Below are 25,874 nucleotides of genomic sequence, written 5' to 3'. Positions count from 1 at the left end.
CCATCTCTTCTCCCCCATCCCTTCTCCCCACCCTGCAATGACCGAAGGGAAGGGAGCTAGAAAGCATCTTCGAAAAAAAAGTACAAAAGATAAGTTAACCTTCCCCCCCCCCCCCCCCACCACAAAACATTTTTTTATGGGTGGAAGGGGATGTTATAAAATCTCAGCAGGAAGGATGAATAACCCCATTAAAAAAAATTTGGGGGGGGGGGGGGAGATAAAAACACTCATTTTGGAAATAATTTACCAAAAATTAACCTAATATGTAAAACTGATTTTAAATATTTCTTTATTGTAGGACAACAAGGATGACAACATCTTTAAGTAGCAAAGCACAAAAAAATCATTAATAAGAATACAGACAAGTAGATTTAAAGAGCATCTGTTGAAATAAATATATATTTTAGATAGAAAAAGTCACAAATCCTTTTTCCTGTATGTTGTGTGATGACAGTCAAAGTAAACTATGTAAAAAAATAAAAAAAATTACTTGTCCTTTTATCTACAGATATAAAAATCTCTTAGAAATATGGAAAACTTTGGGGTATAGTCTCTTTTATGGCAACGCCTCTTAAGGGGCATTTCGTCGTACTTTCATAGTAGCTTTTAATAGGTTATTCTAGGTTAAGTTAGGTCAGGTGATTTCCCCGCAGGGTTAGGCAATTGGCCCCGCAGGAGCTATAAATAGGTGAAAGCTACTGTGAAAATACGACAAAATGCACCTTAAAGGACGCCTGCAAGAAATAACACGCTTTAACAGCTGAAAGACTGCCACAAGAAGACCCAATACCCCAAATTTAAAGCCTTCAGCTTCAATAACAAAAAAGTTCTAGGCATTTCAAAATAGCATTTTATGTACAATGAAATTTTTGAAAGATTTCCAATGCTCATAAAAGAAAAAACAATATTAAATTACGTCGCCTAGACACAAAATTATAACCTTATCTTTGTCAGAAACTTAGATTGCCTGTAACTGATTACATTTTTACAATAAAAACACCACATTTCATAGTCAAAATCTATTAAAAAAATTTGATTTAAATTGCATTTTTAAACGAAAATCAAAGCGGAAACAAAGGGGTAAACTAATACAAGCTTAGCTGTGATTGGTTGTTAAGCTGATTTAGCCTTCTTATTGGCTACAGTACATTCGGTACAACGCAAGTAAAACTTAATTTTTTTTAATGATTTTGACTATAAAAATGGGTATTTTTATTGTAAAAATATAATTAGTTACTGGAAACCTAAATTTATGACAAAGATAAGCTTATAATTTTGTTTCTAGGCCACGTAGTTTAATTACAAAGTTTTCAACATGAGCATTGCAATTCTTTCAAAATTTTCATTGTACATAAAATGTCATTTTAAAATGCCTAGAACTTTTTTGTTATAGAAGCTGAAGGCTTCAAATTTGGGGTATTGGGTCTACTTGTGGCAGTCTTTCAGCAGTTAAAGCGTGATATTTCTTGCAGGCTTCCTTTAAGAGGCAATGTCACAAAAGGGACTATACTCGAAATTTAAAAGATACAAAAATAGCCAAAAACGTCCTGAAAAGCAGTCCGACCTCCATGAATTTTTAATAGTTAATTATACTACATAATGATGGGAATGTTAACATTAAGTTTTAGCCTTCTATCTTTAATTGCAGTTGAAAAAATCACATTTCCCCCTTGGCGTTACGTACTGACAGCCCTAGTGAATTATAGAGAAGCTAAAAAGTTATATCAACATATCCTACCCTCTTTAAATGGCACTTTAAAACTCTGTTAATTTTTGATAAAGTGGTGTTTCTAATGATTTATAAGGGCGGTGCGTGAAGCGCACCTAAAAATATTTACTCCCCCTTTGAACTAAAATCAATTAAAGACAACAAGAGTGGCGTATTTTAGTTAGGAATATAGAGTGTAGTTAGTTTAAGGGTTTTTAATGAAAATTGCCATAAAAAAAACATGTCTTTTTGTAAGGGTATGTACACAAAAAAAATGATAAACTTACAGGGTGACCACTATGTACGTTATGTTCAATATGTTCATATTGAACACCACTTTTAGGTTTTTTGGTACGTTTTTGTTCGTTATTGATTTTTGTGTACAATATGAACATTTCAGCATACGTTATTGTACGTTTTTCTGTAATGTAAGATTAGTATTAGTAATCATTTATGTATTTGTATTTCATAAAAACTACTAAAAATTTCTCCGCGCTTCGGGCGCCATTTTACAAATTTATCCTGGGATTTATGAAGTCATAGTAAAGCTTCCATAAAATAATAAATAAAAAACTTAATCAAGCATTTCCGTAAATATAAAAAAGAAAATCCTCTAAACCAATTACAAACCTTTTTAGGACATATGCGAAGTTAAACTTAAAAAGAGTATGATATTTGTTCATCAGTTAGCAAGATAATTTTTAGTTGATATTTATGCTTTCATGTACTTATAGGAATGAGATACCACTTTCTATAATACAAAGTAGAACGATGTCTGTCTATCTATCCGTCTTTCTTAAGCTTAAGATCTCGGTAACCGCTGAACCAATTAGGTTCTTCTCTTCAGGTAATATACCTACTGGTCCTGTTGTGGTTTTAGGCAAAGAATCCCCCCCTCCAAAAAAATTATTTTTCTTTTTGTAAAATATAACAACTTATATGGGGAAACTTCCTTTAAAAAAACTTTACAATACACTTTTGGCGATGCCCCTAGAGGCTATGGGCGAAGATGCTGGAATATTTAATCGTACTTACATAAATGAATATAAACCTCATTATTAGTTGGTACTATTTACATGACTAAATTGGGTAAAATTTTTGGGGGAGATAATTAAGGGGGGGGTAGTTAACACCCCAAACAGATTTCAGGAGGGTAGAAAAATTTCTGGCGCGCTACGCGCGCCATTTAAAGATTTAATGTAATTTACATAACCTTTCAATTATGTCTTCCCATATTTTTACATGATATACATTATGTAAATGAGAAATTAAAACAACTGTGATTTTTTCATATCAAAATGTAAAATATGATGTTGATATTTTATAGTTAAAGGGTTTTTTAATTTGAATCCAAAAGTTGATATAATGTATATTACTTTCTATAATTACTAGTGTAAAGACATCGTTCTACTTTGTATTTTAGATATACTAGCGGCTTCGCCCCTAGCCTCTAGGGGCTTTGCCCCAAGAGGTTTAATCAAGAGGTGTTACTTTAACTTTCCTTTTTGATTTCAGTTTTAAAGAATTTTTTTTAGGGGGGGGGGTATTTTTAATTTTTGGAGGGGGGGGGGTGTCCCACCTCCCAAGAAAATAGCTTAAAACCATCCCAGGACCAGTAGGTATATTCCCTGAAGAGTAGAACCCAATCGGTTCAGTGGTTACTGACAGACAGACGGACAGACAGACATTGTACTACTTTGTATTATAGATGTATATGTGTTTTATGGTATGTTATTGTACGTTATTTTTTCAAAAAATGTACGTTATTGTGTTCATTGTAATTTTTTTGTAGTACGTTATTTTCAATATTAATATCAAAAAGGCAGTGGTCGCCCTGAACTTATCCTGAAAATAATATGACATCATATATGTTTATTGATTTAGACAGACATACAGTGTTGAGAAAAAGGCTTAGATAAATATCAACGCTGTTTCTTTTTTATATAAATATTTGTTGTTTACACATGTTTTTATAGATTCGTTGGCTCATCAACTTTGGGGAATTTAATGGAATTTTGATTGGTTGGTTAATAAGTCGAGTTTCCATACATTTCATCCACTAATTGTAATCTATATAAGGAGTAATTTTGTGTATCATCATTGGGGATGTATAAAATTTCTTTGGTAAAAAGTTTATATTATACAAAATAAAATACTTCCTATTACCTGGTTTGTTATGTTCAGTGAAAAAAGATTATAACCTAATTTCTACACTAATTAAAAAATTTGGTAAGGTTAAATGAATAGTAACTGTCTGATTGGCGCGAAGCGCCAAAAAATTTTTTTTGAGTATTTCTTGATCTTTTTTTTGGAAACTGGGATAGTTTTGCTTTTTGTAGGGTAGGGGGCAAAAAGGGGCATTTTTGTTGACCAGGGGGGGGCAAAATGGGGCATTTTTCAACATTTAGGGGGGGGGGCGGTGGCTAGGGGGGGGGCGTTTTGGTAGCTAGGGGGGGGGGGGCGATTGCCCCAAATGCCCCCTTCGGTTCGCACGCCACTGTCGCTATGAAAGGCATGAGCCAATTGTTATTAAGACCTTACTAAGAACCATTTCCAAATCTAGGTAAAGTTTAAGGAAGGAATGTTGGGAGAAACAGACAACCTGTGACGAATCACCAACCAACTTTACCTTGACATCAATTTTTCTCTTTTTAGGACTGTGTTTTGTGTCACTAACTGTAAAATCCTCTATATTCTTGTTCTCATCAACTATTTTATCAGAAGACTCTTCTTTCAGATCTACCTGAAGAAAAAAAATCCTGATTAAGAAAAGGGGTCGTGATTGATATTCTAACATATTTCAGATTTTAGAATAAAACCTTCCAACTTTTTGGCTATAAACATATATGAGAAGCAAAATCCCAAATCTGTGTTGAATCGATGATTCCTAAATAAATGAGCATTTAGTATATAAATTCAGGAATAAGGTATAACCAACAAGCAAAATAAATCTAAAATAATATTTGGGGGGCAAATGGAGAGGTCGTCATTTTTACGATGTGTTGCCCCCCAACGACAGCTGAAAAACGCGTATAGGTTTCGTGATTTTCTTCCGAATTAATTTCGTTGTTGGTATGAGCTGATATAAATTCCTTGGTCGGTCGATCTTGCTTTCATGCTTTTAATGACATAAATATATATCAATGTAAGGTTTCGAGATGTTCCGACATATTAATAATCTTTTTCTTCGACCTCCTCTCTCTTTTTATGATCACTGAACACCTATTCTACGACTCACTTTATCCGTTTGTCAAACCATAATTTTTTTATTTTGCTACTTATGGTTGTTGTGATCAGGGATAAGGGATGGGAAACCTGGCCGAAAATTAGGTCTCAGCCTCCTTTTAAAAGTGATGGGGCAACTTTTCTTTTTTGCCTATAAAATCAACTCATTTTCGCCAGTTCCTCATTGGCTGTAGGCCAATATCCAATAACCTGAAACTTGCTTTTAGCATTAACCAATTATTAATAACAAACGCGTCCCCCAGTTCATTATTGGCTAAATTAATTCAAGCAAACATAAATTTCTGCTATTAGAAAGACAACAATGGAAAGTTTCTGCTATCAGAAGGACAACAATATATATGACGTTCAATCACATCAACTTTTTATTAAACCTACACATTAATAAATGTCCATATAGCAAAACATAAATTGAGAGATCGTTTTTTGAAGACTGAGTAGGATTCAACATTTTATACTTTAGAACAATGTGAAAAACTCATTGTCTTTAGACAATTTAAAAGTTACATTTCATGTGGAATTGATAACCCACCTAAATGATTACAAATACAAAACTAGTTCAATATGTAAATAAAAGTGTACTGTGTTTTGTTAAAAAAAATTTTTCATTAATTTTGGTAAAAATTAATGCACACTTAATTGAACTTTTCTGTTAATATTTAACGTAAAATTAATTTTTTAAAAAATTCTTAATTTATATGTATGCTATGGAACAATTTGTTGATAGAATGTTACCCATGTACTTATTCAAATCTACTTAATTTATTTATTAAAGCTGGGGGGCTAAAGCGGTGTTCATTTCTAAATACAAATTTTGGGGTGAAGTAGATCCCTCCTTAAAATGTTTGAAAATAAATCAGATTTAACCATCTCAAAAAAAACTTTTTTTTAAATGGGGGGGGGGGGGGGTGGCGAAATAATGACCATCTTAACGGGATTCTACTTAAAGCCACTAACAAATTGGTTCTTTGAAAAGTTTTTATTATATTTTGTGGAATCAACTACCTGAATTCTATTCTATACTTTTTTTCTTTGCATTCATATAATAGCTATTTCATCATTGTTCATAGTTTTCAAATCTAACTACTGCGTCATCCCGAAACTAGTTTTTTAGGCCTAGTTGGAAAATAGGCCTGGAATAATATTTTCTTACGTTTCCCATCCCTTATCCCTGGTTGTGATCCTTGTTTACCATGTAATCGTACCTTTGCTTCTTTTCCATCCTGCAAATACAGCTTTACTGTTGCAATTACACAGTCGATCTAGTTATAAAATCAAATATATTATTACTTGGATGTTGCACCAGATTTTTATGTCCTCTGATAAAGTAATACTCGCAGCTGACTAAAATAATGATACCTCCTATCCAACCCCATTCCCTCCCCTCCTACTGGATGAATGAACTGACCAATAAATAAGGTTTATATTAGCAAGCTAAATTGACGACAAATTTCCCCTGTTCATATATCCATTAATTTATACAAAAACAATTATGTCATAAGTTGCGCAGCATTTGAAGAAAATAGTAAACAATATACGGTGCTATCACTCAAACTACACTCTGGACTCTGGAGCACTCATTATCCCCCTCCCTTTATTTTTCCTTATGTTAAATAAATTGGAAATTTGTGGGGGGGGGGGGGAATTCTCGATTGTTTTTTTATTACTTTAGATCAGGTTAGGTTAGATATTATTAGGTAATGTGGAGCCCCGAAATGTTAGGGCCCACCACAAAGGTTAGGCAATGAGGCATAGGAAAACAAGGATGACAACATCCATAAGTAGCGAAGCACAAAAAATCATAGATGGGAATACGTACAGGTAGATTTAAAAGGTTTTTACTAAAATCAAGAATAGATTTATTGGATAAAATAAATATGAAACCTTGTTTTATTTTGTATGATGACGATGGTCAAAGTAAATTATATTAAAGATGCTCATAACAATGGGAAAAATCATTTTGATACTGATATCCCATAAAAGTTTGAAAATTGGATCAAAATAAACAAAGATATTGGGAAATATGTAAAACATATAAAAATAGCCAAAAACCTGGCCGCGATGGTTGTTTTCTTAAAACGACAAAAAATTTAATTTTTAAATCCTTAAAAACTTTAAAAATTTGGAAACTCGGACCATATACACTGAAGATATGGAAAAAAGTGTTAAATATATTTATAAATAGCCTAAAACCTGCCAAAAAGGCAGTCTGGCCGTCATGGTTATTTCCTTTAAAGACGGGAAATTTAATTTTGATATCTACAACTGAAAAAATTTTGAAAATCGAACTATAAACACTGAAGATATGGAGAAAAATGTTAAAAATATAAAAAAACAGCCAAAAACCTGCTGAAAAGGCAGTCTGGCCGTCATGGTTGTCTTCTTTAAAAGACGGGAAATTTAATTTTGATATCTATAACTGAAAAAATTTTGAAAATCGGACCATATACTGAAGATATGGAGAAAAATGTGAAAAATATAAAAAATAGCCTAAAACCTGCTAAAAAGGCAGTCTGGCCTTCATGATTGTTTCTTAAAACGACAGAAAATTTAAATTTGATATCTGTAACTGAAAAAATTTTGAAAATCGGACCATAAACACTGAAGATATGGAGAAAAATGTGAAAAATATAAAAATAGCCTAAAACCTGCTAAAAATCGGTCCAACCGCAAATGATGTTTTATAGTCAATTGTGCTCCTTAATAATGGGAATGTTGTCAAAAAATTTCAGCATTCTATCTTTTATAGGAGCTGAGTAAATCCCATTTCCCCCATAGCGTTACGGACTGACGGACTGACGGACTGACTGACGGACTGACGGACTGACGGACGGACGGACAAAGTGAATTATAGAGTAGCTTCGCTACTAAAAATACCAAAATTAAAGATATCACTTTTATGTATACTAGCGGCTTCGCCCCTAGCCTCTAGGGGCTGTGCCCCAAGAGGTTTTACAACCTAATTTTTCGTATTTTAGATTTGGGGGGGGGGGGGGGGTATTTTTCATTTTTTTGGGGGGTTAGGGGTGTCCCACCCCCCAAGAAAATAGCTTAAAACCATCACAGGACCAGTAGGTATATTCCCTAAAGAGTAGAGCCCAATCGGTTCAGTGGTTACTGAGATCTTAAGCTTCAGACGGACAGACAGACGGACAGACGGACAGACAGACAGACAGACATCGTTCTACTTTGTATTATAGATACAGGGCGACCACTGCATACTATATATACTATTTATACTATATAGGATGAGTATGGATACTATATCATACTATATGACCAAAATTTACTATATATACTATATATTATTACCTTTACTTGAACAAAATTTACTATATATACTATATAATATTACATTTACATAACAAAAAACAAATATTGTCAGTTTTGTGACAACGCATCTTAAGGAGCGTTTTGTCTTATTTTAACAGTAGGTTTTCTCTTTTTTCAAGCCCCTGCGGGGGGCTTAAAAGATACTGTGATACGACTAAAATGAATAAAGCTCTGCAGTAAAAAAGAGATGAAGAAAATCCTTTAAAATATATTTTTGTTTGTGATTATGATTTAAATATTAGTTATTTTTCATAGAATTAACTTAAGGGTGAGGGGGAAGTTTTACCACTTTCGCTTACTTCGTGATTATTAGGCTAGGTATTAATGTGAGACTATAGGGTATTTGGGAAAAAATTTACTTTTGGGTAGTAGTTCACTTATATTTAATATTTTTTTGGATAAGTTTCCAGATTCAGGTGCTGCAAAAAAAGGTAGTTTCTGGACAGGTAAAAAAAATTGAAAAATTTAGAGATCAACTTATTAAACAAAATATGCATCTTTCAGGATGTTGTTAACATACCTGAAGAAAAAAATTTAAATTGTCCTCAAAGTTTTGGTCCTGCAGGCCACCAGGTCCACTCTGGACTGGTAAAAATTCAAATTTTTTTGTTTGATGAGTTAGAGGTCAACCTATAAAACAGAATATGCATCTTTTTGGATGTTATTAACATACCTGAAAAAAATTGAAAATTAGCCCTTAGGGTCAAACCCTGCAGGCCTCCAGGTCCACTCTGGACAAGTAAAAAATCAAATTTCTTATTTTAAGAGTTAGAGGTCAACTTATAAAACAGAATATGTATTTTTTTTTGGATCCTATTAACATATCTGAAGAAAATTTATATATAAATCGGCCTCCTAGTTCAGGTCCTGCAGGCCTTTAGGTCCACTCTGAACAGGTAAACAATCAAATTTCTTATATGAAGAGTTACAGGTCTATTTATATAACAGAATATGCATTTAATTGGATAATATTAACATATCGTGTTCCAAGTTCAGGTTCATTCAGGACAGGTAAAAGCAGGGGTGTATATTCTGCACAAGATTTATTTTTTTTCCCCTGCTACAAAATTTTTTATTTTTTTTCCCCCCTAGATTTTTCTTAAAAAGTAGGTGGGGAAATAGAAAAATATTTAAAGAATTCTATATTTTATTAAGGGGGGGGTTTTTAATGCAACCATCTCGTAATCAGTGAGCAAATGGCACTTAGAATTCGAATTTCGAGCTGAAATTTTGCATGGGTAATCCTTGATAGGTCTATTTTCCCTAAATCGAACAAAAAGTTGGAAAAGTAACGGCTGGCGGCTGCAGCTCAGCCGTTTAGCCGTTTTTGGCCTATTTTTAGGGCAAATTCATCATTATTTACGTAGGAATCAACTTTTTAAAACATAGTTTTGGTTTAATTCATATTAAATGATAGCAACAACCATTTTTTAAATTTCTAGTACCAGCTGCTAAACGGCTAGAACCGGCTGAAAACGGCTGGGAGCGGCTAAGAGTATGAAGAGTAGATAGGGCTTGTGACATGTCTAGGGGTAGGTTTTTATGGGTGCTGAGCTCAAAAATACTACTAAAAATAGTGACGGCCAATCCATATGGCAGCTGGGTAACAGCTGCAGCTCAGCTGCGAGCGGCCAAGAGTAGAATGAGTAGATAGGGCTTGTGACGTGTCTAGGGGTAGGTTTTTATGGGTGCTGAGCTCAAAAATGCTATCAAAAATAGTGGCGGCCCATCCATGTGGCAGCTGGGTAACGGCGGCAGCTCAGCTGGGAGAGGCCAAGAGTAGAATGAGTACATAGGGCATGTGACGTGTCTAGGGGTAGGTTTTTATGGGTACTGAGCTCAAAAATGGTACCAAAAATAGTGGCGGCCAATACATATGGCAGCTGGGTAACAGCTGCTGCTCAGCTGCAAGTGGTCAAGAGTTGAATGAGTAGATGGGGTTTATGACGTGTCTAGGGGTAGGTTTTTATGGGTGCTGAGCTCAAAAATGCTACCAAAAATAGTGGCGGTCCATCCATATGGCAGCTGGGTAACGGCCGCAGCTCAGCTGTGAGAGGCCAAGAGTAGAATGAGTGGATAGGGCTTATGACGTGTCTAGGGGTAGGTTTTAATGGGTGCTGAGCTCAAAAATGGTACTAAAAATAGTGGCGGCCAATCTATATGGCATCTGAGCAACAGCTGCAGCTCAGATGGGAGCGGCCAAGAGTAAAATGAGCACATAGAGCTTGTGACGTGTCTTGGGGTAAGTTTTCATGGGTACTGAGCTCAAAAATGCTCCCAAAAATAGTGGCGACATATCTATATGGCAGCTGGGTAACGGCTGCAGCTCAGCTGGGGGAGGCTAAGAGTAGAATAAGTAGATAGGGCTTGTGGGCTGTAGCTGTTACCCAGCTGCCATATGGATGAGCCGCCACTATTATTGGTAGTATTTTTGAGCTCAGCACTCATAAATACCTACCCCTGGACACGTCACAAGCCCTATGAACTCATTCTACTTTCGGCCGCTCGCAGTTGAGCTGCCGCCATTACCCAGCTGCCACATGGATGGGTCACCACTATTTTTGGTAGCATTTTGAGCTCAGCACTCATAAAAACCTACCCTAAGACACATCACAAGCCCTATCTACTCATTCTACTCTTGGCCGCTCCTAGCTGAGCTGTAGCTGTTACTCAGCTGCCATATATGGATTGGTTGCCACTTTTTTTAGTAGCATATTTGAGCTCAACACCCATACAAACCTAACCCTGAGACATGTCACAAGCTCTATCTACTCATTATACTCTTGGTGGCGCGCAGCTGAGCTGCAGCTGTTACTTAGCTGCAATGTGGATGGGTCGCCACTATTTTTGGTACCATTTTTGAGCTCAGCACCCATGAAAACATACTCCTAAACACATCACAAGCCTTATCTACTCATTCTACTCTTGGCCACTCGCAGCTGAGCTGCAGCTGTTACTCAGCTGCCATATGGATGGGTCGCCACTATTTTTGGTAGCATTTTTGAGCTCAGCACCCATGAAAACCTACCACTAGTCATGTCACATGCCCTATGTACTCATTCTACTCTTGGCCTCTACCAGCTGAGCTTCGGCCGTTACCCAGCTGCCATATGGATGGGCTGCCACTATTTTTGGTACCATTTTTGAGCTCAGCACCCATAAAAACCTACCTCTAGACACATCACAAGCCCTATCTAATCATTCTACTCTTAGCTGCTCGCAGCTGAGCAGCAGCTATTACTTAACTGCCATAGGGATTGGCCGAAACTATTTTTAGAAGCATTTTTGAGTTCAGCACCCATAAAAACCTAATCCTGGACACGTCACATGCCTCATGTACTCATAGCCTATCTCGTCTGAGATGCGGCCGTTACCCAGCTGAGCTGCGTCCACTACCCAGCTGCCATGTGGTTGGGCCTCCACTATTTTTGTTAGCATTTTTGAGCTCTGCACCTAAAAAAACCTACCCCTAGACACGTCACAAGCCCTATCTACTCATTCTACTCTTGGCCGCTCGCAGCTGAGCTGCAGCTGTTACCCAGCTGCCATATGGATTGGCCTTCACAATTTTTAGTAGCATTTTTGAGCTCAGCACCCATAAAAACCTACCCCTAGACATGTCACAAGCCCTATCTACCCTTTATACTCTTGGCGGCTCCCAGCCGTTTTCAGCCGGTTCTAGCCGTTTAGCAGCTGGTACTAAAAATTTTAAAAAATGGTTATTATCATTCAACATGAATTAAACCAGAAATATGTTTTAAAAAGTTGATTCCTTCGTAATTAATGATGAATTTGTCCTAAAAATAGACAAAAAACGGCTAAACGGCTGAGCTGCCAGCCGCCAGCCGTTACTTTTCCAACTTTTTGTTCGATTTAGGGAAAATAGACCTATCAAGGATTACTCATGCAAAATTTCAGATCGAAATTCGAATTCTAAGTGCCATTTGCTCACTGATTACGAGATGGTTGCATTAAAAACCCCCCCCTTTTATCCCTCCTACCACACATTTTTTAGTTTTTTTTAACCAAGGAGGGGGGCGAAATGGAAAAAATGTTTTCAGTTTTCTTAATTTTTACATTTTTTTCCCCTCCAACCACTTATTTTTTATTTTTTTTCCCCCCCCCTGAGCCGGGGATCCCATGCAGAATATACACCCCTGGGTAAAAGACTCAAATTTCTTATTTGAAGAATTCAAGTTCAGGCCTCCAGGTTATCTCTGGACAGAGTCTACATGGAAGCCTGCAGCACCTGGACCTGGAGGTCAATTGTATTTTTTCTTTAGATATGTAAATAACATCTAAAAAGATGCTTATGGTGTTTTATAAACTAACCTCTAACTACATAAATGAGAAATTTTGTTTTTTACCTGTCCACAGTCCACATTGAGGCCTGCAGCATCAAAACCTGGAGGTCGGTTGTCATTTTTTCTTAAAACATATAAATACCATCTATAAAGGTGCTTATGTTGTTTAATAAACTCCTTAAATTTAAGATTTTTATTTTATTCGTGTATAGAGTCCACCTGGAGGCCTGCAGCTCTTAAACCTGAAGGCCAATTTTATTTTTTCCTTCAAATATATAAAGAACATCCAAATATAAGCTCATTTTGTTAAACAAATATACCATTAACTGTTCAATTGAGGGAAGTTTGATTTTTACCTGTCCAGAGTCTGCAGGACCAGAACTTAGAGGTCGATTTTAATTTTTTTCTTCAGTTGTAATGTTAATCCAAAAAGATGCATATTCTTTTTTGTAAGTTGACCTCTAACTCTTCAAATAAGAAATTTGATTTTTTTACCTGTCCAGAGTGGACATGGAGGCCTATAGGACCAGAACTTGGAGGCCAATTCTAATTTTTTCTTCAGATATGTTAATAGCATTCAAAGATGCATATTCTGTTTTATTAGTTGACCTCTAACTCTTCAAATAAAAAAAATATCTAACCTGTCTAGAGTGGACCTGGAGGCCTGCAAGACCAGAACTTGGAGGCCTATTTTAATTTTTTTCTTCATTTATGTGAATAACATCCAAAAAGATGCATATTTTGTTTTATAAGTCGATCTCTAACTCTTCAAACAGAAATTTATATTTTTTACTTGTCCAGAAACCACCTTCCAGATAGCCTGCAGCACCTGAACCTGAGACCTATCCAAAAAATGATTAAATATATGTGAAATACTAACCAAAAGTAAACTTTTATCCTAAATAACCTATGTATAGTCTCACATTAATACCTAGCCTAATAATCACAGAGTAAGCCCCTTATATGTGAAATTGCTTTGATAACAGCTATGCATTGAGTTATTATTGATGATGTATATACTATGTATTACTTAATAATTCTAAATCTGATACTATATCATACTATATGAGTTCTAAAAAATATACTATATATACTATATGGATTAAAAATATATACTATAAAAATACTATATTTTTTTTGTTTTGGAGTGGTCGCCCTGAATATAGTCATTATTTTAAAAATGTTCAACATGATATTGAACGCTATAAAAAAAAATAATGTAATTTTCTTTGAAGATGGCAAAAACAGAACAGCCAACAATCTGACAAAAAGAGATATGCCATAATTTGAAGGTTATTTTTTGTTGTTAATTATGATAACAGAGGAGGATTTTACAAAAGTTAATCTACAGGGTGTCCCTCGTAAACTGGTTTTTTTGAAACGCTTATTACTCCCTTAATATTTAAGCTATCTTAGTAAAATAAAAAGTATTTGGCAGCCTACTACTGACCATTTTAGAGGGTAATGATGAAAAATCCACAAAATGAACAGGAAAAAATCTACGAGGTATTACAGTAGAGGTTCATTTTATTGAATTTAGACTAACCCACAAGAAAATATTTGCTTTGTGAACTTTAAAATTAGTTTGGGTCCAAACTGCTGGTCGCTCAGACTTTCTAAGCACAAAAATAGAACAATCTTGACGTGGCATACTAGAAATTCTCAATATCCAAGAATCTGAAGTGTAATATAAGTGAACAATATGTAAAAATAGGCATAATATTGATCTTCCTTGTTAATTTTTCATGTGAGCTTGCTTTAAATGCACACAAGAACCTGAAATATACCAGATTTTAATTAGACTACAATGCCAGTTCTTATAAAGTTAGGAGTAAGTCTTTGTGATCCACCGTTTGACCACCAGCTGCTTTAAAAGTTGACTAAGACATATTTTTCTTGTGGGCTAGTCTTATATTCACTAAAATCAGCCTGTTATGTATTACCTTGTAGATTTTTTTCTGTTAACTTTGCGGATTTTTCATAGCTATATCATTAAATGGTCAGTAGTTTGCTGCCAAATACTTTTTATTTTACGAAGATAGCTCAAATATTAAGGGAGTAATAAGCGTTTTAAAAAAAACAGTTTACAAGGGACACCCTGTATTTACTTAAATGTTTTCGCTAGTTATAACAATCATTTAATATTAAAAACAGGTGAATAATTTGTAGATGCATTTTACTCAGAATTATATGAAATGTAATGTACAGTTTATAATGCTAAAAAAAACATAATTGATTATGTTTTTTTTATCGAACTATAGATATAGCCATTTCATTTTTTATTTTGTTTCGCTTCTTATTGATGTTGTCATCTTATTTGGTTAAATTTCATAACAAAATCTATTGTAATAGGGAAATATACACCAGAGAATAAACAGCAAAGAGGACTAGTTTTGAATATCAAAGAGAAATAAGACAAGAGTGTCTACAAGTTTTCTTCTCTGATTCAGATTTTTAAAGAAGAAATTGAACATGAAAACCATATAGGGTAACGTGGGGTAATTCCGGTCAATTTTTTTCTTCAACTTAAAAAAAAACATACTTCCCAAAAACTTTTTCCGGTTTTTAAGAGTGCAAATGAACGATATGGCAATAACGAAGAAGCCTGTCTTGGTCCCATTAAGATCTCGCAACTAGAAGTCGGTCAAAAATCGGTTTAAAGGGCGGCGGTTGGCCTATACCGGAATAACCCCACCGGTGGGGCTATTCCGGTCAGTTGACTTTGGGGGGGTGGAACATCCCCTTAAAATATTTTTTTTTTAAATATTAAACTATGAGTAGAAAGCTGAGGTCATTAGCTTTCTAACAGTACTAGTCGCATGCAGATCAGACAATTTTTTGACAACATTTTCCCCATTTTAAAAAAGTCGGTAAAATCGCAAAAAAAAACATCAATTTTTTTCATACAAACTTTTAAAAAAAAATCATACTTTTTATTATATGATTAGGTTTTTTTAAGCTTTATACATAAATTAGAGGCAATTTCTGATTCGCAGGTCTTGGAATTTCTTGAAAAAAAAGATTTTTTCCAAAAAAAATTTTAATTTTAAAAATCCTGCCAGTTTTGACAGCAGTTTTTGATACAATTTTTCTTGTCTCAAATTGGCTAGGATTGACCTACAAGGGTGGTTAAGGTGTCTAAAGATGCAAAATTACATGCCTGACAATTAACTTGAAATGATATGGGGTCTAACTCTAATATTTCAACACATTTTATGCAACAGGAATTTTGAAAATGCAAAATTTTGAATATGTACTCTAAATCTTGGAGATAGAACCCATATCCTGGGGAGTTTTTGTTAGGACATGCAAAGAGCTTTCTGTAGACACCTTAAACACCTTTCTAGCTTAATCCTAGCCGATTTAACATAAAAAATCCAAACCGCGCAAAAATCGCGAACACCCTCTTATACGAAAAAGATGTAAGAGTTTCATATGGAATTTAAAATCTTCTAGCGGTCTTTCTATTAGACATACCCCTTCTTACATGAGCCAATGCAGCTGATACATCTTCAGGCAAATATTTAAGGCGTTCCTTTGGGTGATATACTCTTCCCATTACTATAAAAATGTGTCTGAAAAATTTTAAATGTCTTTACAATTTGAAAAGCTTAGGCAACAAAACATGACATAATACAAGCAGTAAAATGACTAATAATGTACATCTAACAACAGGCAAGGGAAGGTTAAAGCCTTTGTCATGCATTGAGGTTGTTCATGCTTCCAGATCACCTGAAAAAAACATTAGGGTATAATATATTTATAAATATAGTAATAAAAAAAAAGTAAAAAAAGTGACCGGAATTGACCATATTTTTGAGACGAAAAAAAAATTATGAAAAAATCAAGTTAGAACAACGCCTCCAATTGCAAACGATAAATGAATGCCATATCTTTCATTTTACAAAAACCCGCGGGTCAATAGGACTTACCATTTTTTCACAATTTTAGGTTGAACATGGCCTATTTTGAAATTTTTTTTTTGCAAATTTTTGCAACTTTTTGAGGGCAAAAAAATCATAGAAGGAGTGATCTGACAAAAATTTGCTGAAGTAAGAAATGAAAGTATAGGCAATAAACTACAACTTTGCTTTTCTGACGATCTCTCGCAAACGTTTAGAACACCGTTAAAAAACGGTTTTAAAAAAGTTGGTCGAGTGACCGGAATTAGACCCCCCTACCGCATTTACCCCACGTTACCCTAAATAATATGATTTTAGTCCAAAATGATAATGTTAGCGTTCATAGTGTTAAACGAAAAAGTAATATTGCATTTTTGGTAGGGTTGGCAATCCGAATCCGGGATCAGGAATCCTGAATCCGCCTAAGTTTTGGTCAATTTTGGAATCCGTATCCGGAATCCGTTTTTTAATAGCGGATTCGGATTCTCTATTGGTAGGCTAAAATTAGCGTCTTGAGTTTTTTCTTTCAACTCCCGCTTTTTGAAGGCAAAGATTATCATCATTATATATATAAAATCTTTTAAAATTTGGTTCGATTCTCGGAAGTGAATTATAGAGAACACCAAGAACTTTATTTTTTAGGACATACGTAGCACTTAATTTAAAAAAAAAAATTGAAGAGCCTTTTAAAATATTGATAGAATCCGGAATCCGCCAAAAATAAGAATCCGGAATCCGCGGGAATCCGCCATTTTTTTTGACGGATTCTTGTAAGAATCCGTATCCGGTCCAACAATTTGACGGATTGCCATCCCTAATTTTTGGGGTTTAACGGGGTTTTTGATTTTCTTGTCAATCATAATCTAGGAATCTATTATTTTTCCATAACTATAAAAATTATGTTTTTGTTTTTATTATCCGAAAACATTGTTTTTTTGTTTCCTTGTTTTGGGTCAATTTTTACAATTTTGAAGCTTTATCATATTTGGAAAAAAATGTGATAACTTTTTGTCCCAATTCTTGTTATATATCAAACCAAGTCATTACATTTGATATGTTATCTTTTAAGCAGTTATTGTTAAGTAATGATTTTGTTTACTTTGCTTATATATGTGATATTTGATAAGCAAATGTGACGAAACATTTTTTTTTGTATATTATGATATACTGTGGGTTAAGGGATATTTTATTTGGCAAAAATTTATCATATAAAAAAAGTATCAAGTCAAAAGATTTTTAGCATTTTATAAAGAAGAATAGAAAAAAATGTGTAAAGCACATTAGTTTCTCATTTCTTACCACAAGAGCCAAAATGTGTTATCTTTTAAAAATTATCCAAAACAAATATAAATAGTGAATTGTACTTTTTTCTTTAATACCAGCTATACTGCTCCGCAGCATCTAGGGACTCTTTATTCCCAGGGAAAGGGAGGGGCAGAAAAAGAGGAGAAAAAAACTTAAATTGAAATGTAATAAAATTGTCTTAAGCCATCTAAGGTTTATCTATAGGTTATCTGCTTTGTAAATTAGCATTATTGTGATATTGGACCAACCTAATCTATTGTTGTGATAGCTTGAGCTAGCAAGCTTGCTTTTCTCCTTCCATAGCAACAAAAAACTTCCCAATTCTCAGGGTGGTGTTCAGTCAAGTACGCACAAATGTTTGTTTATTAAAGACGCACAGATATAAATTTACATTTGAATGTTTATAGTTCCACAAGGACAAGTCGAATAAATTCAGCGGAATAAGATAACTATTAAAGCATTTCAGATGAATAAAATATAGTAATTAACGTTTACCAAAACAAGTAAATATTATCATGAAGGAGAGGGCAAAAGAAAAAGAATTGATGCAGTAAAAATAATTTGTGTACTTGATTGAACACCATTAAAGCCCAATACTCTTGTCTTTTTTGTTGTGACCTTGATCTCCCCCTCCCCTCCAATCTTTCTTGCTCCATTTTCAACCTTATTCTTAAAACCCCAAAGTTTTACTTTTTGCAGAATAGTTTCTTTCTTTAAAAAGCTTTAAATTTGAAAAATTATAAAAATGTAGGTCATTTAATTGTGATTGTTAACTCATATTACAGTACAAACATACTTTCTTTGTTGTTTTTCTCTCTTTATCTTTGAGTGTGTGGGTTAAGAGGGGGGGGGGGGGCGGTGTATGTTTGGGGAAGTTTTAATAAAGAGACAGCAGACTTAAATAGAAGAAAGCCACTCTCAAAATGGAGACTGTAATTTCTAATTCTTTAAAAGATTTTTATAATACGTCATAAAAAATTGTTTTATTTGTAAAGCAATATTTTTACGTATTGTAAATATATATGCAGTTTTTTTATTCTTTATGTTGTACTTTTGCTCCTTGCTGTCTACTCCCCCCCCCCCTCTTTTGCTACATCAACTAATGCGATTGTAGGTGTTTTTGTACAACAAGTAATTTTTTATTGATATCATATGTAATCATCTAAAGTTTTAATTTTTATTGTGTAAATATTGTATTTGCGAACTCTTGTATTTATTATGTTGCAAAAAGTGTCTCAAATTAATCGCAAATTTTTGAGTATTTCACCAATTTTTTTGTAATTTCGTAGATTTTTTGTTAACATTGTGTAAACATTATGATAGGACATTGAAGGCAGGCCGCAAGACTCACAACCCCCCTCACCCACCTCCCGAATATTCTTCCATTCCCCTTTCTCTTCTTTCTCCTCAATAACAAATAATATGAGAAGCTAGCATTCTATTTCCTACAGCCAGGTTTAGGTTAGTTCATTTCTAGATATCAAGCAAGATACACAAGGAGGATTCATCAAATAAATTTTAATTCAGACAAAGAAAATTAAGAAGCTAAAATGCAGATCTTTGTTAAGACTCTGACTGGCAAGACCATCACCCTAGAGGTTGAGCCCAGCGATTCCATTGAGAATGTCAAAGCCAAGATTCAGGTATGAACAGTAACACCAGTTAAATTATTTTTCTAATATTGATTTTCTCTTGTTTTTTTAAAAAACGTTTCCTTATACCTAACTTGAAAATTTCAGTAATGATCATGAAATTGTATTTAAAAGGTACTAACAAGATGAATATTTTATTCCTTCATTGTAATGAAATATATGAAATACCATGTATTTTTAAATAAGTATGTTACTAAACTTACTCTAAAAAATATTGAACTTTTGAAGATTATCTGTATTGTAATCGCCTAAATATCATTATGTTAATCAAAAATATTTTTCAGGATAAGGAGGGTATCCCCCCAGATCAGCAGAGGTTGATCTTTGCTGGTAAGCAGCTGGAGGATGGCAGAACCCTATCCGACTACAATATCCAGAAGGAGTCCACCCTCCATCTTGTGCTGAGATTGAGAGGAGGTATGCAGATCTTTGTCAAGACTCTGACTGGGAAGACCATCACTCTGGAGGTTGAGCCCAGCGACTCCATTGAGAACGTCAAAGCTAAGATCCAAGACAAGGAAGGTATCCCCCCAGACCAGCAGAGGTTGATCTTCGCTGGTAAGCAGCTGGAGGATGGTAGGACCTTGTCCGATTACAACATCCAGAAGGAGTCCACCCTCCATCTTGTCCTGAGATTGAGAGGAGGTATGCAGATCTTCGTCAAGACTCTGACTGGTAAAACCATCACCCTTGAGGTTGAGCCCAGCGACTCTATTGAGAACGTCAAGGCTAAGATCCAGGTAAAAAACAATTTTTAAGTTATAATCTTTTTAATTTCTACTTGTCCCTAAACAATATTAAAAATTTTAAGATGTAAGCAAGTATGCGGTACAGTTTAGATTACCCTTATACATAAATATTAACATTTTTTACTATACGAAAGAAGTGCCTATCTGCTATCCCTTAAATAACAATTTTTTTTTTCAGGATAAGGAGGGTATCCCCCCAGACCAGCAGAGGCTTATCTTTGCTGGTAAGCAGCTGGAAGATGGCAGGACCCTGTCTGACTACAACATCCAGAAGGAGTCCACCCTCCATCTTGTTCTGAGATTGAGAGGAGGTATGCAGATCTTCGTCAAGACTCTGACTGGCAAGACCATCACCCTCGAGGTTGAGCCTAGTGACTCCATCGAGAACGTCAAGGCTAAGATCCAAGACAAGGAAGGTATTCCCCCAGATCAGCAGAGGTTGATTTTCGCCGGAAAGCAGCTGGAGGATGGCAGGACCCTGTCCGACTACAATATCCAGAAGGAGTCCACCCTCCATCTTGTCTTGAGATTGAGAGGAGGTATGCAGATCTTCGTCAAGACTTTGACTGGAAAGACCATCACTCTGGAGGTTGAGCCCAGCGACTCCATCGAGAACGTCAAGGCTAAGATTCAAGACAAGGAAGGTATTCCCCCAGATCAGCAAAGATTGATCTTCGCTGGTAAGCAGCTGGAGGATGGCAGGACCCTGTCCGACTACAACATCCAGAAGGAGTCCACCCTCCATCTTGTGCTGAGATTGAGAGGAGGTATGCAGATCTTCGTCAAGACTTTGACTGGTAAGACTATCACCCTCGAGGTTGAGCCCAGCGACTCCATCGAGAACGTTAAGGCTAAGATTCAAGACAAGGAAGGTATCCCCCCAGATCAGCAGAGGTTGATCTTCGCTGGTAAGCAGCTGGAGGATGGTAGGACATTGTCTGACTACAATATCCAGAAGGAGTCCACCCTCCATCTTGTCCTGAGATTGAGAGGAGGTATGCAGATCTTCGTTAAGACTCTGACTGGTAAGACTATCACCCTCGAGGTTGAGCCCAGCGACTCCATTGAGAACGTAAAAGCTAAGATCCAAGACAAGGAAGGAATTCCCCCAGATCAGCAGAGGTTGATCTTTGCTGGTAAGCAGCTTGAGGATGGTAGGACCTTGTCAGACTACAACATCCAGAAGGAGTCCACCCTCCATCTTGTCCTGAGACTGAGAGGAGGTATGCAGATCTTCGTTAAGACTCTGACTGGTAAGACCATCACCCTCGAAGTTGAGCCCAGCGACTCCATTGAGAACGTCAAGGCTAAGATCCAAGACAAGGAGGGAATTCCCCCAGATCAGCAAAGATTGATCTTTGCTGGTAAGCAGCTGGAGGACGGCAGGACCCTGTCCGATTACAATATCCAGAAAGAGTCCACCCTCCATCTTGTGCTGAGATTGAGAGGAGGTATGCAGATCTTCGTCAAGACTTTAACTGGTAAGACCATCACCCTTGAGGTTGAGCCCAGCGACTCCATCGAGAATGTCAAGGCTAAGATCCAGGTATATTTTTTTATTTCTGTAAATCCCTAAATATTTTCTTATAAATAAGGGGGGGTTAATGCAACCAATCCTTGGTGGGTCTATTTTCCCTAAATCGAACAAAAAGTTGAAAAAGTAACGGCTAACGGCTCGGCCGTTTAGCCGTTTTTTAGCTATTTTTAGGGCAAATCTGTCATAAATTACGTAGGAATCAACTTTTTAAATCATGTGAAATGAGACAAAAAGAAACATTTTTAGATTTCTAATACCAGTAACTACCGACTAGAACCGTTTGAAAACGTTTTGGAGCAGCAAAGAATATTATGTGGAGATAGGTTTCGTGATGATTGGTCTTGAAAATGAGTCAAAATATGGCTAAACGGCTGAGCCGCCAGCCGTTAGCCGTTACTTTTCCATTTTTTTGTTCGATTTAGGGAAAATAGACCTACCAAGGATTACTCATGAAAAATTTCAGATCTAAATTCGAATTCTAAGTGCCATTTATACATTGATTACGAGATGGTTGAATTAAACCCCCTTTGTAAACTTTGAATTGATTAGCATTTTTTTTATTTAAAGGCTGATATTTTTTATCCGAAATGTGGTGCTTTTCTTTTGTTCATCTATAATCACCTGCTTAACAATCTTTTTTTTTCAGGATAAGGAGGGTATTCCTCCAGATCAGCAGAGGTTGATCTTCGCTGGTAAGCAGTTAGAGGATGGCAGGACCCTGTCCGACTACAACATCCAGAAGGAGTCCACTCTTCATCTTGTCCTGAGACTGAGAGGAGGTATGCAGATCTTTGTCAAGACTCTGACTGGCAAGACGATCACCCTCGAGGTTGAGCCCAGCGACTCCATTGAGAACGTCAAGGCTAAGATTCAAGACAAGGAAGGTATCCCCCCAGATCAGCAAAGATTGATCTTCGCTGGTAAGCAGCTGGAGGATGGCAGGACCCTGTCCGACTACAACATCCAGAAGGAGTCCACCCTCCATCTTGTCCTGAGATTGAGAGGAGGTATGCAGATCTTCGTTAAGACTTTGACTGGTAAGACCATCACCCTTGAGGTTGAGCCAAGCGACTCTATCGAGAATGTCAAGGCTAAGATCCAAGATAAGGAAGGTATTCCCCCAGATCAGCAGAGGTTGATCTTCGCCGGTAAGCAACTGGAGGATGGCAGAACCCTGTCCGACTACAACATCCAGAAGGAGTCCACCCTCCACCTTGTGCTGAGATTGAGAGGAGGTATGCAGATCTTCGTTAAGACTCTGACTGGTAAGACCATCACTCTGGAGGTTGAGCCCAGCGACTCCATCGAGAACGTCAAGGCTAAGATCCAAGATAAGGAAGGTATCCCCCCAGATCAGCAGAGATTGATCTTTGCTGGCAAGCAGCTGGAGGATGGCAGGACCCTGTCCGACTACAATATCCAGAAGGAGTCCACCCTCCATCTTGTCCTGAGACTTAGAGGTGGTAACTAAAGAAGACTGCCATGAAAATTTTGGTTGAAGTGATTAAATTTTGATGTTAACTTGCATTTTTAATTTATACAATTTCTGACTTAATATTAATAAATTTCAATATGATTTCAATACTGATTTTTTCATAGTTTTGTAGCAAAGATACTCTATATTTGAGGTTTATTTGCCTTTTATGGATGGTAAACAATCTCTCGATTTAAAAGATTTTTTTTGTATCAAAATAAATTATTTTTAGTCGCATGGAATTTTTCGTGAAGATTATTACGCTTTCATTTACTTTCTTACGCTTTTTAAATGGAACTGTTCATGCAAATTTGTAACCGATTAGAGCTGTCGTTAACGAAACAGACCTCACTTTTAATGTTCTGAATTTTAATTTCCAAATGTGTACGCAGTTTCCGCGGTGTTTCCTCATCCTATCTCAATATTTACAACTAGGTAAAAAAGCTTCAAACTTAAAAAAAAATTGAAAATTTAAGTTTTAAATGAATAAATCGTTTATACGTTTAAAATTTTGGAAGTTTGAAGCTTTTATAGCTAGTAGTGAATATTGAGATAGGATGAGGAAACACCGCGGAAACTGCGTACACATTTGGAAATTAAAATTCAGCACATCGTACTTTTATTATAGAAATACCTCTAAGAACAGACGTACTTATACTGTGAGCTCTAGTTCATCTTTATTTCCAATAAATGGTAATTTTCACAGGAAATCTGGGGTTTACTCTCAGTTATTGTGAGAGAAACGCTTCGATATCTGTTCTCTGCAAATTGTATTTGAGTGACATTTCAAACAAATTTTCATAGTCGCAATAATGTATTTTCGATTCGACAGTGTTCGTAAATTCAGAATCATTAGAGACAAACTTCTTTAGGTTCCACCTCTATCCTCTAGGAGAGGGTGGGGGTGTATCCACCTCCCTGAAAATGATATTACATTCCTCTTGTTTGAATTATAGCATCTGATTATCCTAATGAAGACACAACGAGTTCTTATTTTGGTGCATCTCTTTTTGCTTAATAATGTGAATGATTTGATTATATGGTCAAACGACCAACCCTTTTATTGAATGCGCGCCATTTGTCTAGAAGTCCTAACGGAATTGTAATGAGTTTCGCCTGTTTTTAGTGAAAGCATTCCCCTTCATAACTATTTATGTCCTGCACCAAACATAACAGTAATAAGAACCATTTTTAACGTCTTGAGTCATGACGCAGGGTTGCGCCGAGGTTCGAACCTATTGGCTTCTAAACAACGAGCGGCTGAGCTACGTTTTACAGACAAAATAAATCTTGCAGCTAATTTTTCAAAGCAAATTACATGCGCAAAAAATTTATTGAAAAAAAATTAAAAAATAACATTTAAGTAGGTATAGCATAACATATTGTAACATAACTTTATGGAGTTTATAACAAACAATTCTTATAGCCATTTCAGGGATTGGCCAATGAAAGATATATGTAGTTTTAAAGTTTGCAATTCTGCCTTTGATACATAGAAAAAAAATTTTTGAAGTATGAAGAATATTAACAATTCAAACTGGTATTGTTTCCTCCCTGCTTTCTGGCCAATAGCAATAAATCATCCAATTTACATATTTTTACAGAAATGTGATTGATTTTTATATTTCATAATCTTCGCCCCAATAGATTGACTGCAGACATATTGGAGGTGGGCGGTCAAATCTAACCACCCTTCTGGAGCCAACCTGTGGCTTTAGGTAAACATCACCAGTCAGATTGGTAAAAGTATCACCCTTCATGTCAAACACCATGTCCTTGCCCTCCTTAACAGCCTCTAGTATGGCATTCACACTCTCTCTGTCAACTTCGTGAAATTTGATGCTTTTCAATTTTGGCATTGGAGACAGTGAAGTTGGCCGTAAAAGATCACTTACATCTGCATATTCAGAGTCATGAACTGTTGTTCTAAGATCTTCATATAAAACCAGACCAAAAACTCCAAGATGTTCAACTTTGTCGGCATATTTGTTCATCAAAGCCTCGCACATACTTCTATTAAACAGTTTGTTTTCATCCGAGATGATGTCCAAATTGAGTGTTGAAAGGTTTGGCAACACTAGGTTAGGTAGGAGAAACACAGTGGTACCAACTTGCTGAATAGTTACTGTCACTGCAATAATTCTATCCTGGCATTTTAACATAAATTCCTTATACTTATACAGGTCAATTCCGTCTTTAAAGTGAAGCTTCAGCTTTTGAGAGCCTTCTTCTGATTTTCTTAACATTTCCTCGCTGGGACCATGTCGGCCATAAGCTCCGATTTCATTCAAGCACAAAGGTTGGCTGTCATCAACCTTAACTTCCTAAATATATGTATAATTATAAAACACATAAATATGGCTGTTTTGTTTAACGCCCGTACGTTCAGTAGACTGCGGGTTCGAGTCCCAAGTTCACTGTTTAAGGATATAAAATATTATTGTTTTTTTTTCTGTATGGCTTCAAATCAGATTAATACCCGCTGGATTAGAATCGGTTCTCACCCATGCTAAAAAAAACATGTACAGCATAGTATTACAGAAAGCTGGCTATAGCACGGTGCGATAAATAAATATTAAGAGTTTAACAACTATTGGCATTCAAAGAGATGATTTCAAATTTAACAGTAACTGGTCGTTATGAAAGGCATTGTTACTCAAGAGCCAA

At 35.8% G+C, this 25,874-nt stretch overlaps 2 protein-coding genes across 12 annotated transcripts in view; one reads left to right on the top strand and one right to left on the bottom strand.

Annotated features, from left to right (window-relative positions):
- Positions 1 to 25,874, bottom strand: part of LOC145317162 (uncharacterized) — a 32,720-nt gene that overhangs the window by 1,578 nt on the left and 5,268 nt on the right. For 2 of the 5 annotated variants that reach the window (XM_080158103.1, XM_080158107.1), the window contains 2 exons: positions 6,157 to 6,213; positions 4,311 to 4,451 (listed from right to left, as the gene is read on the bottom strand). In XM_080158103.1, the coding sequence (XP_080014229.1) occupies positions 4,311 to 4,451; positions 6,157 to 6,213 (198 nt within the window). Of the gene's footprint in view, positions 1 to 4,310; positions 4,452 to 6,156; positions 6,214 to 24,521; positions 25,532 to 25,874 lie in introns of those variants that run through there. The other 3 variants (XM_080158104.1, XM_080158106.1, XM_080158105.1) reach the window with 2 other exon arrangements.
- Positions 19,186 to 23,315, top strand: LOC145317160 (polyubiquitin-C). Of its 7 annotated transcripts, none has more exons than XM_080158094.1 (5): positions 19,238 to 19,438; positions 19,732 to 20,187; positions 20,375 to 21,742; positions 22,380 to 22,562; positions 22,791 to 23,315. In XM_080158094.1, exons 1-5 carry the CDS (start codon positions 19,346 to 19,348, stop codon positions 23,202 to 23,204), a joined length of 2,514 nt encoding a protein of 837 aa, XP_080014220.1. In that variant the 5' UTR covers positions 19,238 to 19,345; the 3' UTR covers positions 23,205 to 23,315. The 7 variants fall into 7 exon arrangements, with proteins under 7 accessions (XP_080014218.1, XP_080014220.1, XP_080014224.1 ...); XM_080158099.1 differs by having other exon boundaries at positions 19,239 to 19,438; positions 20,375 to 21,647; positions 22,513 to 22,562; XM_080158093.1 differs by having other exon boundaries at positions 19,240 to 19,438; positions 20,375 to 20,557; positions 20,786 to 21,742; positions 22,380 to 23,315.

This window comes from Acartia tonsa, chromosome 4, assembly GCF_053477335.1.
Source record: "Acartia tonsa isolate MP-2025a chromosome 4, ASM5347733v1, whole genome shotgun sequence".
In the NCBI taxonomy this organism is placed as follows: domain Eukaryota; kingdom Metazoa; phylum Arthropoda; class Copepoda; order Calanoida; family Acartiidae; genus Acartia; species Acartia tonsa.
Note: the sequence above shows the minus strand (reverse complement) of the source record. Positions and strands in the feature narration are given on the sequence as shown.